Source organism: Bos indicus, chromosome 5 (assembly GCF_029378745.1).
Source record: "Bos indicus isolate NIAB-ARS_2022 breed Sahiwal x Tharparkar chromosome 5, NIAB-ARS_B.indTharparkar_mat_pri_1.0, whole genome shotgun sequence".
In the NCBI taxonomy this organism is placed as follows: Eukaryota; Metazoa; Chordata; class Mammalia; order Artiodactyla; family Bovidae; genus Bos; species Bos indicus.
In genome coordinates, this window is record NC_091764.1 from 104550656 (window position 1) to 104566930 (window position 16275).

Consider the following 16275-nt stretch of genomic DNA (forward strand, 5'->3'; position numbering starts at 1 on the left):
CACATGCAGGAGAGGGGTGCTGTCTGTTTCCTCCTTTCTAGGTCTCAGGTTGATCAGACAGGTAGAGGAGACAGAGTTCACGCTGTCTCACTTTCCTTATGGAGCTTCTCAGGTGAAGTGACTTGTTCAAGTTCATGATTAATACAGAACCAGGTCTCCCTGTGACACATGGGGTTGGCATGACTGGGCTGGGGCTGGGATCCACGTCACCCCGACTGGGAGTCCAGTGTCCTTTCGATGACTCTGTGCTACTGTGGGGTGTGTGACATGTTATGGAGAGAGGGGACTCTGTTATCTGAAGCTCCTTTCCCTTCATCCTTTGCTCCACAAGCCCTAATGGCCAATCTTAGTTTGCCCCCTCTTCTTTTTTTTTTTTTAAATATTTGTTTATTTAGTTTTGGTTGCGTGGGGTCTTAGTTGCGGCACACAGGCTCTCTAGTTGAGCTGTGGAGGCTCAGTAACTGGAGTACAAGGGCTTAGTTGTCCCGTGGCCTATGGGATCTTAGTTCCCTGACCAGGGACCAAACCCATGCACTGGAAGGCAGATTCTTAATCACTGGGCCCCAGAGAAGTCCCCTGCCCCTCCTCTGTTTCTCCGTCTCTCCCTCACCATGACTCCTTCTTCCCGGGAGGGCTTATGCTTGTGTTCTCACCTCTTCCACAAGACTAATTAGCTGTTCATATTCATAGATCTACCCACCTCTCACCATCTTTTTTAAACAGAATTTTATTGAACAGTTGAATACCATGTTTCTCAAGGCTTTAAGCTTGCTGCGTAAATAGGCATTCATCCTAAACAATGAAAGAAATTCTCCTTTTGTGCCGGCCTATGTGCAATGGCATTGGCAGTTGGAACAGACTATTGAAAATTTCTTGGAATGTTAAAAATAGGACACTGACACTGGAAACTAACACAACATTGTAAATCAACCGTATTTCAATAAAAAATTTAAAAGAAGAAAAAAAACAGAACATTAAAGTTGTTAGTGTTAATACAAAATATTAAAATTATTGTCACTGGGGAATTCCCAAGCTGTCCAGTGGTTGAGACTCTGTGCTTTCAAAGCAAGAGTGTGGGTTCAACCCCTGGTCCGGGAACTAGGATCCTACATGCTGAAAGCCATAGCCAAATAAATGAATAAACCACACTGCTACCACTGACTGATCCTAAAGGGAACCAACCCTGAATATTCGTTGGAAGGACTGACGCTGAAGCTGAAGCTCCAGTACTTTGGATGCTGGGAGAGATTGAGTGCAGGAGAGAAGGGGGTGACAGAGAGTGAGATGGTTGGATGGCATCACCAACTCAATGGACATGAGTTTGCTCAAACTCCAGGAGATGGTGAAGGACAAGGAAGCCTGGCACGCTGCAGTTCACGGGGTCACAGAGTAAGACATGACTTAGCAACTGAACAACCGCAACAACCACTGATTGAATGCTTAGAATATGTCAAACCCTTGCTAAACACTTGACGTCATTTATCATCCACGAATGCAGTGTGAGGGGTACCAGCAAGCTTCCCATTTTTAACATGAGGTGTCTCTTAGTGTCTTCACACTGGAAATGGGCTATTTGACTCTTGCACTGTATTTCAATGACTCGGCTTCTTTAAGAGCTCTGCTTTGGGTCCACTCATGCCGCACTTGGAGCCTCCCTGGGTGATGGTAGAGGTGATCCTCATCCTCTGTGGGTCCAGCTTTAATCCTCTAGTATCTCAGAAGCTGGAGGATGGGGTGGAGTGAAGTCAGCCGGAAGTAGGGGCATCGAGGCTCCATTCATACCTACCTGGGATCACAGAGGGGAGGCCAGGAAGGGCCAGAGAGGGTGGATTCCAGGGTTGAGGATTAGCTGGTGGATCAAGACATCAGTGGGTGAGGAGCTCCGATGCCAAGTCACAAAACCCTAGGCCCTCCTCACTCCTGTCTGTTCTCCCTGTATTTCTAGCAGTCTCAGCAGCTGGAGAACTTGGGGCCTGGATTGGGTCTTGCGGATGCTCATGGCATCCAGAGACCATTTGGGTGAATGTTGTACTCTGCTGTGGGATTCATCTGGGAGACGTCCTGCGCAGATGGGCATGGGATAAAACATCCTAAGAGTTGAGGGTGGAGTCTGACTGACTCAAAAGGACTGATAGAGAAGTGGCGATTATCTATTGCAACATAACAGGGCCCTTGGTCCGAAGTCAGGAGTCTGCGGGCTGGGCTGGCCCAGAAGGGCACATGACCTGCACGTCTCTGGGCCGCAAAGCATGGACACATACACACTGCCATAAGTAAAATAGACCGCCAGTGGGAATTTGCTGTATGACTCAGGGAACTCAAACCAGGGCTCTGTAACAACCTAAAGGGGTGGGAGGTGGGAGGGAGGTTCAAGAGGGAGGGGACATATGCATATTTATGGCTGATGCACATTGATGTATGGCAGAAACCAACACAATATTGTAAAGCAATTGTCCTTCAATTAAAAATCAATTAAAAAAACAACAACAACAAGGGGGGCTGTAGTAGATTATCTTTGAGGGCAGTTTGGATCAATGTATCGGAATACTTGGGAAAAGGGCACTAGGAACATTCTAGCAATACCTGATGGAGTGAGCTGTAATTCCATTAAGCCTCATGACGTCACCTTCCCCATGGAAGCTGGGCCAGGCACTGTGGCTCTCATTTCGTGACCGAGGTCTTCTGGGAAGTTCAGCCAGAAAGAGCAGTTGGGGGACCTGCCCAGCACAGATTGAATGAGACCTGGTGGGGTGGGGAGTGGGGCAGGTCAGGATCCCCAATGAGGGTTAAGCTTTACTCTGAGGTTTGAATTGCAGGTGTACATTCCCAAGAAAGTGAGACATTAGGATGTCATTGGAGAACCCTGGGAAAAGGGGAAGAGCCCTGAGGACTGGGATCAAGTCTGGCATCACTTACCTGACTGCGTGAGAGAGGGTTTCTTCATTACGCAGACCGGATCACAGAAGATCACCCAGCTAAAAAAGCAGAGTTCTGAGCTGGAACCCAGCGAATCTGACTCCAAAGCCCTGTCTTTCTCCTTCTGTTCACTTGGGACAGGCCCGGCGTTGTGGGAGAGGAGGCAGAAGGCCGGGAGGGGCGCACCTGGGTGTTTTTCTTTGGGGGGGGGGGGCGTGGTTAGGCCCTGGCACGTGGCCGCTGGATCCCGGAGCCCTGCCTCTGTCTGACTACAAAGGGTTAATGGACCTTGGCCCCCCCCTTCCTCCCGCCTCCTCCCGCCTCCACCCCAGGCTCTTCCTGTCCTAAGTTGCAATACCCCATCTGCCTCTCTCCCTTCCCCTCCCACCTCCTCTCAGCTCAAGTTTTCTCGGAGCTCTCCGGGCTCTGGGCCGCAGGGCTGGCCTTCCGGGTTTGAGGTCCTCCGGATTGGGCTGTGTCCCCGCCCCAGTCTCAACCCTCCACTCCCCGACCCGAGGCCCGGGCTCCACTGGGCATACGCGAGGACCGTGTTGCTGTCACTGTCGCGGGCCGCCACTGCCCCAGCCCTGATGGGGGATTGAGAGGCCACAGCTGGCCGGACATGGGCCTCCCCACCGTGCCTGGCCTGCTGCTGCCACTGGTGAGACGGGGAGGGGCCCAGGGAGGAGTGGGCAGGCGGGCGAGGGGCGCCTGGGGCTGGAAAGGGTGGAGGGCCGGGCCGAGCCTCAGGCCTGCGCGGGCCTGCCCTCACACACTGCCCCATTCACCCGCGGCCCAGAGCTGGGGACAAGCTTGGAATGCCAGGAGGGAAATGGACCCAGGCCTGGGCAGGCTGGGAATGTGGCGGCAGGTGCCCACAGGGTAAGGAGAGGCAGTTTGATAGGAAATCGAAAGCAATGGGAGAAAGGTGGGTCCTCTCAGAATCTGGATGGTTCTGCCCGGCACGTCGTTGTGTTGGGCCGCGGAGAGGCTAGGCTACCTGGGCGCCGGGCTGAGAATGGAAAGCAGGGGCTGGACGCCGCTCGTGAAGTGGGGAAACTGAGTCCAGGAGAGGCCCTGGGCTGGGGGCGGTGGGCTTGGGATGCTATGTTGGGGGCATTTGGGAAGGGAGTGGGTAACTACATAGGGGCTGGAGATCCCTCGGCCTCCCCAGGCCCAGGCCTCCCGGCCCCCTGGGGGGCACCCTTCACCCTTGGTCTGTGGCCTCTGGCTGTCGGACTGACCCCCCTCCAAGGCCGCAGAACCCCAGGGCCTGTCCCCTGGCCCCCTCCCCCGACCCCAGCAACAGATCACTTGCTTTCTTCTTCCACAGCTCAGTTTGGGGAAGTTGGTAGACACTTGTTTTCGTCACTGGAAAATGTCCCTTTCTCTTGCCTCAGCCTTCTTTCAGTGGATCCTTGACACCCCCCCTCCCCGCCCCCCGCAGTGGTTGGGGGCAGAGACCCAGTCCCTCGCCTCTGCCTAGTTGGGGGGCTGCGTTGGCCGCTTTCTCCTGGTTCACTCTTCCTCTGCCCAGTCGCCCCTCCCCACTTTGACTCCCCCAACCTCTTCTCCCCCCACCCTCCTCCCGCCAGCATCTCCTGCTGTGCGCCCTAATCATTCCTTCTTTTCTGTCCAGTCTCCCCACCAGTCAGACTCCTCGGAGCCTCCTTTTTGAACCTTTCTCTCCGGTTCCTCCCTCTTCTCTGCTCTGGTCCACCTTTCCCGACACTAGTTTCTCACGAAGCACCCCCCCCCCCCGCCCCCCCATCTCCTTCGTCCATTCTTCCACACCCCCAAGCCCACCTTTCCCTTCTTTCCTGGCTGTTCTCACAGGCTCCCCCCATTTCCCTCTGCAGCCTTCCTGACTCCTCTTCTCTCCTGGGGCAAACCACCCGATCCAGTCCTGTCTCCCTCAGGTACTAGCTGTCTGGACTTGAATGGGTTACGTAACCCTCCACGTCTTGCTTCTTTATCTCTAAGATAGACAGAATAGTCACCACCTCATAATGTCGTTGTTTTGGTTTGTTTTGTATTTAATTTTATTTTATTATTGGGGTATAATTGCTTTACAGTTTGTCTTAGTTTCTGCCGCATAGTGTCGTTTCAAAGATGACATAGATGGATATAGATCAGGTATTTCATTCCTTTATGCTTGCTTGGTGCTGGATACTGTTTTAGGTGCTGGTAGTGAACATAGTCTTTGCCTTCACGGGATTTCTGATCTAGTGGAGGAACAGAGTATGGCAAACGGAAAGCACTCAATATTAATGAGAGCTTTTCTATTGTTAGTAGTAATAGTGTGTGTGTGTGTGTGTGTGTTGCTTAGTCATGTCCAGCTCTTTGTGACCCCATGGACTATAGCCCGCCAGGCTTCTCTGTCCATGGAATTTCCCAGGCAGGAAATCTGGAGTGGGTAGCCACTGCTTTCTCCAGGGGATCTTTGGGATCCAGGGGATCTTTGGGATCCAGGGATGGAACCCGGGTCTCCTGCATTGCATGCAGATTCTTTACTGTCTGAGTCACCAGGGAAGCCAGTAGTGGTGGTTATTGCTCAGTGGCTTCTGCATTTGGAAAATAGAGATACAGGGGGCCTGGAAAGATAAAGAAAGGTGTCAGGTGCCTGGGGTTGCGGCTGATCCAGCCCAGGTTGGGGTGTGACAGCTAAGGGAACAAGCTTAGCCTGGAACTGAAGGGGACAAAGGAGGCGTGCGGTGCTGGGTAAGGCTTCCCTGGGCCAGTCAATGAGCAGTGCAGGGAATACTGTGTGTGTGAGGGGACAGAGGGTGGTGGAGGTGGGAAGAATGCAGGAGACACTGTGAAGGAGCACACGAGATCTTGCTGCACCCAAAGAGCTTACAATCTTGTAGCCAAGACAGCTTACAGAAAAACAAATTATTTTAACGATCTCGGGGAAAATGCCCACAAAAGCGTGATGTGGTGCTCTGGAACACCAATGGGAGGCAGAACCAGGAGCGGGGTGAGTGCTGTCCTGTCTGCGGATCAGTGCCCAGCTCCCTCCCCAGTCACCCATCTCTGACCTAACTAAGAAGTCTTTTGTGTCTTCATCTCATCTTCCCTGGCATTCCTCTGGGACCTGCACCTCAAAGGTGCTCCTCCCCGGTTTGTTGAATGAATAAAGGATGGAATGAGGGAGGGAACGCCTCCTGGAAATTGGGTTTTGGAGCTGAGATTTGAAGTCACAGACAAGCAGGAGGCTGAAAAAAGGGACACTGGTCCGAGGGAGACTTTGGGCTTCCTTGGTGACGCTAGTGGTAAAGAACCTGCCTGCCAGTGCAAGAGACACAAGAGACACAGGCTCGCTCCCTGGGTTGGGAAGATCTCCTGGAGGAAGAGGAAATGGCAACCCGCTCCAGTATTCTTGCCTGGAAAATCCCATGGACAGAGGAGCCTGGTGGGCCACAGTTCATGGGGTCGCAAAGAGTCAGACACGACTGAAGCGACTTAGCACACACGGCCTGGAGGAACAGAACAATGGGGTTGTGTGTTGGAGGCTGGTGGTGGCAAGAAGCTCAGTGTCTTGACTGTTAGGGGTAAGACTCTGTTGAGGTACAAAAAAAAGTGAGAGGGGCTCCCCTGGTGGTCCAGAGGCTAAGACTCTTGAGCTGTCAATGCTGGGGCCCTGGCTTTGATCCCTGGTTGGGGAACTAGATCCCACATGCCACAACTAAGACCCTGCACAGCAAAATAAATAAATAAAAATAAATAGTAAAAAGAAAAAGAAAAAGTGAGAAAGAGAAAATTGAAGGAAATAGGGGAAGGGACAGAGAGAGAATCTTGACTGTGATCCCTGGTAGAGGAATTCCGTTCATTCATTCATTTCTTCATAAATGATTCTCTCAGGTCCGCTGTGTCCAGGAATGTGTCCAGAATAGTAGCAGGTACCTCTTCAAGTTCTCATTCAGGGAAGGAAGGAGTGACCTACGGAAATGATGTTCAGGGTCAGGCGAGAAAGATTCCTACACCTGTGGGTGCAAGTTGAAGCTTGAATGCAGATAAGCAAGGGTGTAGGCTGGACTGGAGCAGGGAATAGGCGAGAAGACAGTGGCAACAATCTGGGAGTGAGGCATCCCATGGAGAGGGCTGAGAGATGACGGAGGAGGTCTGGCAAGATGGACTACGGACCCGGATTGTGGCATGGGAGGGATGGGGACCCTGAGGAGAGAAGGGTGGCCAAGACAAGTTGATGCTGTGATATCTGTCTGGTCGATGGGTTTTGTTTGGGGGCATGTAGAAGGTCTGGGAATTTGCCAAGTGAAGTGCGTATCTGACAGGCTCAAGCAGAGGTTCTCACACCCTTATCAGCCTCGTGTTCAGGCAGAAATGTTCAGACTCTTATCTGTAAGCGCTGCCTTCACTCACCAGGGATGCTCAAAAGGAGTGGAAGGCTTGCCAGCGTCTCCTGTGAGACCGTGCAAGTGGCTGTGCGAGTGTGTGGGAAGGAGGGAGGAGTTTTCCCCTGGAGATAAATATATTCCTACAGCCCAGCACTGACTCCCATCTTCCCACTTTGGTTATCACTGGCTTTTACTGGAGTGGAAGAGAGATAGTCATGAAATCAATCAATCAAACCACATTTATTTTGCCCCTATAGTTCTGTGTGCGGGGGATTAGACAGTATCTCTGACCAAAACACTTTCAGATCTCTCATCGCATAGTTTATGGTCTACTTGGGGAGATTATTATCTAGTCACCCAAAGCTGTTATGTTATGGTAAGAGCCCAAAATAGATATAATAAATTCATGGTTTTAAAGTTCACAGGGTGGGGTTTGCATGGGATATGCTGGAAGGGGGGAAGCCTCGCTGATGGGGGGCTTCAGGGGAGGGAGGCCGGGCCTCAGCAGAGCCTTGGAGGAGAAGCTGTCTTAAGCTCCCCAAAGATTTTGACATCAAATGAACAAAACGGACTTTAATGAACAAGTGAATGGGGGATGGAGAGTGAGGCGGCTGGTCAGAGCGAGACCACAGGGTCTCGCTCTGCTGTCAGCTCTTCCACCCCCACGCTGCAGGCCCAGCGCAGGAAGTCGCACTTAAAAGCCTCCCCAGGCGGAAGTTGTGGGGGAGTTGGAGGGGTGCTGGGCCACCTCCTCAACTGTCTCTCCACAGGCACCCCAGCTTCCTGCCTTTGCCCTGCTCCAGGCCACAGACACTCAGGTTGACTGGGGTCTGGGCGCTCAAAGCTCACCCTCTGTTTCTACTGTTTTACTGCAAGCCTTCCAATGTAGGAGACATAAGAAATACGGGTTCAATCCCTGGGTCCGGAGGATCCTCTGCAGGAGGGCATGGCAACCCACTCCAGTGTTCTTGCTGGAGAGTCCCATGGACAGAGGAGCCTGGCAGGCTACTGTTCATAGGGTCTCAAACAGTCAGACAAGACTGAAGCAACTTAGCACAACACACACTGCAAGATGCAGTGGCTAAAGATGTGCTCGGTGCCGAGGGATGGTGCCCACTAGTGGGGGGACCTGAGGCCCTGGCTCCTAGGTTCCAAGTGGGCTGGCTGGGGGTGCAGGTGGGGACTAGGGGGGCCCCCCTGGGGACATGATGCTGGTTGTCTTCCATCCCTGCTTACTTGCTCCCTCCCTCATGGAACTGGGCATTCAGGGCTCTGGAGTTTTTCTTGTGCAGCCTGTGGGCTTGCGGGAGGAGCTGAAGAGCCTCAGAACTGGCCTTGTTTCCTAAGGATTGTTCAAGGACCCCAGGGAGGTCCCCAAGCCCAACCCAGCTGGCCAGAACCAGCTGAGCTGTGGGAAGGCAGTGAACTCAGCTGGGAGGGCAGCCTTGGTTCGCTCCCTTCTGGACGTAGGGCGCTCCCTTCTGGAGCTAGGGCAGGTCAGGGGGCCCTCGTTGTCGGGGGACAGGCAGAGCTGGGAGGAGGAGGGGTCTGGGTGAGGCTGAGTCTAAAGGAAGGATGCTGAGGGGTGGGAAGGAGCTGAGTGGCCCTCCGGGAGGGGGAGGGGCGGGTAGTGACCTGAGAGGGGGAAGCCCGAGGTCACCGGAGACTTCCCTTTGGGATGGAATGGGATAGGGAGCCATTTCCCGAAAAAGTGGGCCAAGAGGGACTGAGACCCATGGCCTGGCTGTTTGAAGGAGGAGGGGAGGAAGGGGGGCGCTGCGTGGGGATAGAGCCTGGCCCCCAGGAGGAGGGAATCAGATGGGGTCCAGATTGCGTGCGGGGTCCTGGTCCCATCAGCCTTTCAGCTGACTCATGACCCTTGAGGAGCCGGGGGAAGCGACGGGTCCCCTCTCCCTCCCCTGGATTCCCTCCCTCCCTCTGGCCTGAGTCACTGGGCGGAGCTGCTGGGAAAAGATTTCCCTTTCCCGGATCTGAGTTAACCCCCAAATTGCTGGGGATTGCAGCACGAGGCATGTGGCCTGAGAAAGCCTCTTTCCCTCCTTCTTGGGAAGCTGATTTCCTCATCAACCCACAGTCCCTGGAAAGCTGCACCCCCACCCCCTCAAACCCTGGCCCAGACCTGGACCCCCGCCCCCGTTCTTTTTCCTGATGCTGTCTCTGCAAGTTGGCTCTGCTTCCAGCCGCCTGGAATGTAGTTCCAAGGTCCCGTGACCTTAGATGCTATGAGGCCTTCTTCGGGAAAGGAACTGCACATACAGGATTGGGAAGCCCTTCCCATAAACATCCCCAAACTCTTCCTGTTGCCCTGGAAGCCCCAGGCCTGTTGTCAGGGGCTGTGGCACGGGGCTGGGGTGGCTAGGGAAGGGTGCTGGCCCTGGGTAGGGGAGGCGCCCTACAGGATTGCAGCTGGGTTTCTGAGTATAGCTTCCTTTGGCTGGCGCTGGGGCTGGGGCTGGGGCTTCTAACTGCTGCAGCGACACCCAGCGGGGAACTGGGTGGTGACCTGCTTATAGCTTACCTGCTCTGGGCTGCCAAGCCCTCCTGTCCTGGCTGGGGTCTCTGGGCTCTGATTAGCCTGTTGCTCTCAAAGTTTAACAGGGCTTCCCTGGTGGCTCAGCAGTAAAGAATCCGCCTGCCAGTGCAGTAGACATAGAAGACTTGGGTTCGATCCCTGGGTTGGGAAGATCCCCTGGAGGAGGAAATGGCAACCCACTCCAGTATTCTTGCCTGGAGAATCCCATGGACAGAGGAGCCTGGTGGGCTACAGTCCATGGGGTCGCCAAGAGTCGGATATGACAATGTAATACAGGAAAGGGCACAACCCTATAGGTTCGCCTCTGTGAATGTTCACGAAGTGAATACACCGTGAGCACAGCACCCAGATGGAGAAATGCCACCTTAACCTTTAGGGCTGCTCATTGGAAGGAAAGGCCTGTTCTCAACCCCTCAACTGAACACCTGCCCTGGTCCAGTCCTGAGAGCTGGTTTGGGGAAACAAGGATAAAGTACAAGCCGCACCTGGGATCTTGCAGCCTTGGGTTGGAGGGAAGAGGATGGGAGAATGAGAGAACAATGGCGACAGCACAGTGCCGGTAGCTCAGGCGGAGTGTAGGTGGGGGCGTCCCAGGGAGAAGGTTCGAGAAGGCTTTAGACTTGCTACCTCTGTGATCCCCATCCTTCCTTTCCTGAGGGTCCTCCTCCATCTGACTCCTCCCCAGGTGCTTCCAGCTCTGTTGGCAGATGTGTACCCCGCAGGGGTTCAGGGGCTGGTCCCTCACCCCGGGGACCTGGAGAAGAGAGAGAGTCCCTGTCCCCAAGGAAAATATAACCACCCGCAAAATAGCACCATTTGCTGCACCAAGTGCCACAAAGGTAGGAGAAAGATCCCCGTGGAACTCCTCAGTCAGGAGGCCCTGCTTCTTCCTTTGCATTTTCCAGATGTTCTAGAACCTGGCTTGGTTGCCTCTCCTGGTCTGGGGCTTTCTCCCTCCTTTCCTCTCCTAGGGACTTTGGGAGGTGCCCAGGCTATCTTCCCAGGCCTGGAGCTCCTCCCCTGAGCTCCTGGCTGCAGCCTAATTCCAGCCCCTGAATCACAGGTACCTATCTGTACAATGACTGTCCGGGTCCAGGGCGAGACACGGACTGCAGGGTGTGTGCCCCTGGCACCTACACTGCCTTGGAGAACCATCTCAGACGATGCCTGAGCTGCTCCAGGTGCCGGGACGGTGAGTCTCAGGAGGGTGCAGGGCTCTGAACAGACTGGGTCAGGTGGGTGTTCGGAGGGGTGTGCGGTCTGTTTCTAGGGGAGGGGACGGGTGTGTGCTGCTGGGGGTGAGTAGGGACGTTCATGCACAAGTGACTGAGTGCATGGCTGTGAGTGCGCGTTACACAGAGAGACACACCAGATGAGGACCATGGGGGCTCATACCCCATCTCCTCCCCTCACCAGAAATGTTCCAGGTGGAGATTTCGCCTTGTGTAGTGGACCGGGACACTGTGTGCGGCTGCAGGAAGAACCAGTACCGGGAATACTGGGGTGAAACTGGCTTCCGGTGTCTGAACTGCAGCCTCTGTCCCAATGGCACAGTGAATATCCCCTGTAAGCATGGCTCTCCCAACCCCGCTCCTCGCCCCATCTCCGTCTCCAGAGGAGGGTCCTCACCTTGCTGTACCCTGCCCCTCCTAGCCCTCCCTCTTGCACTCAGGGTGAGGGGCGTCCTCTCTCAGCTGTGCTGCTTGTCTCCCCACAGGCCAGGAGAGACAGGACACCATCTGCCACTGCCATATGGGCTTCTTTCTTAAAGGCGCCAAGTGCATCTCCTGTCATGAGTGAGTCCTTCTGCCAGCTGCTGGGCACTGGATTGGGGTGGGAGGATGGAGAGGTTCTAGGGGGTGCTTTTGCTCCCACGGGATGCTTTTTTGTTTTTGTAAATTTTTATTTATTTATTGGCTGCGAGAGGGCTTTCTCTCATTGAGGAGAGCAGGGGCTACCCTCTAGTTTTGGTGCACGGCCTTCTCATTGTGGTGGCTTCTCTTGTCGCAGAGCACAGGCTCTAGGGCACTCGAGCTTCTGTAGTTGTGGCACGTGGGCTAGAGTTGCGGCTCTGAGAGCCGGGGCTCAGTCGTTGTGGCGCACAGCCATAGCTGCCTTGAGGCATGTGGGATCTTCCCGACCCAGGGATCAAATCCATGTCTCCTGCATTGGCAGGCAGATTCTTAACCACTGGACCACAAGGGAAGCCCGCTACTGGCTGTTTGGTATGGGAGACACTTCATGTCGAGATACCAGCCAGTCTTCCCTGCCCCCAACATGTTCAGAAATCTTATGAAGTCTTTGAGGAATAGAGGCTCATACCCTCAAGGACTTGCAGTTCCTTTTAGACATTCAGATCTTTTTCTGAAGACATTCAGATTCTTGGGAAACAGGCTCTGCTATTGATTCTAGGAATACACGCTTACATCTTTGAAATCAGACTGCATCTTACAACAGTTGATGGCACAGGTGACAGCTGTGTATAAGATGTAAATGATGCCTTTGATTGTTGATCTTAGGTTTGATACAGCATGGTCTTTCTTTCCCAGTCCTTTTGACCACACCTCCTCACTCCTTCTTGCTTTGCACACTTGCTTCCAAAGAGGAAACTCCGAGGGCTCTAAAGTTGAATTGCCCTGGGTTTAAAACTCAGGCTAGCCACTGTATTGGCTGTGTGAGCTTGAGCCAGTGACTTAACATCTCTGAGCCTTAGTTCTTCTTTACCTTTAAAGTCAAGATAATGACATCAGGTTGGCAAAGTTGTAAGAACCACAAAACATAACTACAAAGTGTCTGATGAGAAATTAGTTTCTTTTTCCCACTAGTCTCTTTTTCTTAAAATCACTTTTACACCCTTTCCATGTGGTTCTCTGTGTGAGCTTGTGAAGTGGGTAAAATCAGCTCTCCTTGTTTGCAGATTCCTGCGGAGAACTCACCTCCTCAAGTTCCTTCCAAAACCCTTGATGTAGTTCTCATCCTTCCGTGCTGCCTGATGCCAGCTCCCAACATGGGAAATTGTTCTAGTGTTCTCTGGCTTCCCCCAGCAAGATGTGTTTTTTAATGGTTCACACGTGTGCTAGACCCCCTCTCAAAGTCAGGTGCTGTCATCAGCAGTGTCATCTAGAGAAAAAGTTCTTGAATCTCTCTGCCACTGGATTCTCATCAGTAAAACAATGATAAAATAATTCAAAGGACTTCCCTGGTGGTCCAGTGGCTAAGATTCTTCTCTCCCAATGCAGGGAATCTGGGTTCCTTGATCATGGAACTAGATCCCACATGCCACAACTAAGACTCATTGCAGCCAAATATTTAAAAACAAACAACAACAACAAAAACAGTTCAATGACAGTCAGCATGTATAAGCGTTTACTATATGTCAGGCATAATTATTTTACTTAATCCTTAGTCCAAGTAGGATCCCTGTTTTACTGATGAGAAAACCGAGGCTTACAGGTGAAGTGATGTGCCTGTAGTCACACAACCAGTCTGGTGACTCTGACTCTGACAGGTGGCTCGGTGGTAAAGAATTCACCTGCCAATGCAGAAGACACAGGACCAATGCAGAAGACACAGGAGACACTCATTCAATCCTGGGTCAGGAAGATCCCCTGGAGAAGGAAATGGCAACCCACTCTAGTATTCTTGCCTGGGAAATCCCATGGACAGAGGAGCCTGGGGGGCTACAGTCCACGAGGTCACAAAGAGTCAGATGTGAAGAGCACGCACACACTTTTAACTCTTTCTCTACACAGCCTCTTCAAGATCAAATCCAACTCTAAAATGAAATGATTCTGGGATCAGCTAATTTTTTTTTCCTTCCACTGCATCTGTTGCCAAGATAGGATTAATTTCCATTCTATCGCAAGATAGCTAAATATTTGTAAAGGGCAGAATTTCCAACAATCTGTATGGGTCTTTCTATTTTTTCCCTCCTATATTCCTCTTAATGGGGGGCCCCTACTCACCAGCACTATCTCTTCTTTTAGTTGTAAGAACAAGGAGTGCGAGAAGTTATGTCCAACCCGACCTTCAACTGGTAAAGACTCTCAGGACCCAGGTGAGGAGAACTATCCTAATGCCCAACCAAGCCCAGGGGCCTTTTCCTGGTCTTGCCCCCGCCCCCATCCATCCGGTCCTGCCCTCGCCTCTGACCACCTTCTGCTCTGTCTCCAGGCACTACAGTACTATTACCCCTGGTGATTGTCTTCGGGCTTTGCCTGGCATCCTTCGCCTCTGTCGTCTTAGCATGTCGCTACCAGCGGTGGAAGCCCAAGCTCTACTCCATCAGTGAGTGGGGACTTTGGGAGGACAAGGGGATAAGGGAGGGTGGGGTGCACAGGCACGGAGGGAGATTAAGGGTATCCTCTTAGTTCCCTGCCAAGGACCCCGCTGGCCCGAGCTGATACGGGATGGCTGGTGAGAGCTCGTACTGCATCAGTGATTCTTTCGTCCCTGGGGTCACATAGTCCCTGAAGCGTGTCACCACAAGGGCCCACCACCAGTCCTGCGATGGGCACTAGGGCTGAGAGAGGAAGTGAAATTTGTGACGCTCTGTTTCTTTTTTTCTCAGTTTGCGGGCAGTCGACTCTGGTAAAAGAGGTAAGTTGATACCGGGGAATGACCCCCAGGCTTCCCTAACTGTCCACTACTACCTGGTAACACCCAAAGCACCCAGAATCAACCTTTCACCCTAGGTCTCCCCTGATTCCCTCTAGCCCGGCTCCCATCCATAATCCAGAAGAACTGGGGCTATGGGGCTGTTTATCCTCTTGCGCTAATGCTGTGCCGTCCCTTCCTCAGGGGGAGCCAGAACTCCTGGTCCCGGCCCCAGGCTTCAACCCCACCACCACCATCTGCTTCAGCTCCACCCCAAGTTCCAGTCCTGTCTCCATTCCCCCTTACATCTCCTGTGACCGGTCCAACTTCGGAGCCGTCGCATCTCCCTCCAGCGAGACGGCCCCGCCCCATCTAAAGGCTGGCCCCATCCTCCCGGGGCCTCCGGCCTCCACCCACCTCTGTACCCCGGGGCCTCCGGCCTCCACCCACCTCTGTACCCCGGGGCCTCCGGCCTCCACCCACCTCTGCACCCCAGTTCAGAAGTGGGAAGCCAGCGCCCCCAGCGCCCCCGATCAGCTCGCGGATGGTGAGTTCCTCATTCATCCTCTCTGGGAACACCGGCCCCTCCGGGGAGGCGGGTGGGCGGGGCGCCCTGAGTTGCGAGCGCTGTGCGGGGCCAGGCCGGAGGGCCGCCGCTCCAGGCTCACCGCGCTGCCTCCCCGCAGCCGACCCCGCGACCCTGTACGCGGTGGTGGACGGCGTGCCCCCGTCGCGCTGGAAGGAGTTGGTGCGGCGGCTGGGACTGAGCGAGCACGAGATCGAGCGGCTGGAGCTGGAGAACGGGCGCCACCTGCGCGAGGCGCAGTACAGCATGCTGGCGGCCTGGCGGCGGCGCACGCCGCGCCGCGAGGCCACGCTGGAGCTGCTGGGCCGCGTGCTCAGGGACATGGACCTGCTGGGTTGCCTGGAAAACATAGAGGAGGCGCTGGGTGGCGCCGCCCGCCTCGCGTCCGAGCCCCGCCTTCTCCGGTGAAGCCCCGCCCCTCCGACTGCGGGCCTCCCCGCCCTGCAGACGGCTGCTTCCTTCCTGTGCCAGGCAGCCCGGAAGGATCTGCGAGATGCCCTGTGGACCTCCTGTTTTGTTTTTTTTTTTTTCTGGAGAGGAAGTCTTGGAGGAGCAGGCACGATCTGGCAGCCACTGACCTGGTGCTACTCACTCAGTGTACATAGCTTTTCTCAGCTGCCTGAGTGTGTGTCTGTGTGTAGTGTGTGTCTGCGTGCAGTGCGTGTGTTTGTGTCTCTGTATGTGCGTCTGTGTGATGTGGAGTATGTGTACTCGTGAGAGAGGCCGAGTGTGCCCGGAGCCCAAGGCAGTGGTTGCGAAGATGAGGGGCGCCCTGCCTTATTGCCTGTTTTTTGGGCTTGGAGAACTCAGCAAGGCGACTTGGGGAACCTACGTCGGTCCCTGAGCCGGTTTCGCAGTAGATAAGCCATCTTTGTATCCACTCTGCACATCCACTCATCCACTCTGTACACTAATAGAAACTTTGTTGCCCTGCCTGGACCAGCTGAACTGTCCCCAGGCAGCGGGGGAGCACAGAACAATGGGGCCTCCCAAGGGAGCTAGCTGTTCAGTTCAGTTCAGTCGCTCAGTCGTGTCCGACTCTTTGCGACCCTGTGAATCGCAGGGACTTCTGTAAATACACTAAAATCTTCCAATTAAAGCTCTGCCCTGGAGGGACTGGTTTTTCTGAGTGATGATGCTGTTGTGGGAGGCTGGGGAGGAGGAGGCCAGAGCCCTGATCCTGGTGGGGCACAGATGGAGTCAACCTGTGCTCAGTCTGGTACAACCACCCTGACCCCCACCCCAGGTTCTCTTTGCTCCGCCCT

At 54.1% G+C, this 16275-nt stretch overlaps 1 protein-coding gene and 1 long non-coding RNA gene across 5 annotated transcripts; one reads left to right on the plus strand and one right to left on the minus strand.

Moving 5' to 3' along the window:
• Positions 1 to 709: 709 nt before the first annotated feature.
• On the minus strand, positions 710 to 3413 carry LOC139183219 (uncharacterized). Of its 4 annotated transcripts, none has more exons than XR_011566772.1 (4): positions 3305 to 3413; positions 2917 to 2975; positions 2584 to 2717; positions 710 to 1849 (listed from the first exon to the last, which is right to left on the minus strand). It is a non-coding gene; the product is annotated as an uncharacterized lncRNA (long non-coding RNA). The 4 variants fall into 4 exon arrangements; XR_011566771.1 differs by having other exon boundaries at positions 2584 to 2742; XR_011566770.1 differs by lacking the exon at positions 3305 to 3413 and having other exon boundaries at positions 2917 to 3134.
• On the plus strand, positions 3331 to 16126 carry TNFRSF1A (TNF receptor superfamily member 1A). The gene is made up of 10 exons (XM_019961665.2): positions 3331 to 3577; positions 10514 to 10667; positions 10892 to 11020; positions 11245 to 11394; positions 11546 to 11624; positions 13815 to 13885; positions 14002 to 14115; positions 14399 to 14427; positions 14629 to 14971; positions 15111 to 16126. Exons 1-10 carry the CDS (start codon positions 3539 to 3541, stop codon positions 15416 to 15418), a joined length of 1416 nt encoding a protein of 471 aa, XP_019817224.2. The 5' UTR covers positions 3331 to 3538; the 3' UTR covers positions 15419 to 16126.
• The last annotated feature ends 149 nt before the right edge of the window (positions 16127 to 16275 follow it).

Coding starts and splice junctions, on each gene's coding strand:
- TNFRSF1A (XM_019961665.2), top strand. CDS start 3,539: ATGGGCCTCCCCACCGTGCCTGGCCTGCTGCTGCCACTG. Junction 11,021..11,244: donor CTGCTCCAGGTGCCGGGACG/GTGAGTCTCAGG, acceptor TCCCCTCACCAG/AAATGTTCCAGGTGGAGATT. Junction 11,395..11,545: donor TGGCACAGTGAATATCCCCT/GTAAGCATGGCT, acceptor GTCTCCCCACAG/GCCAGGAGAGACAGGACACC.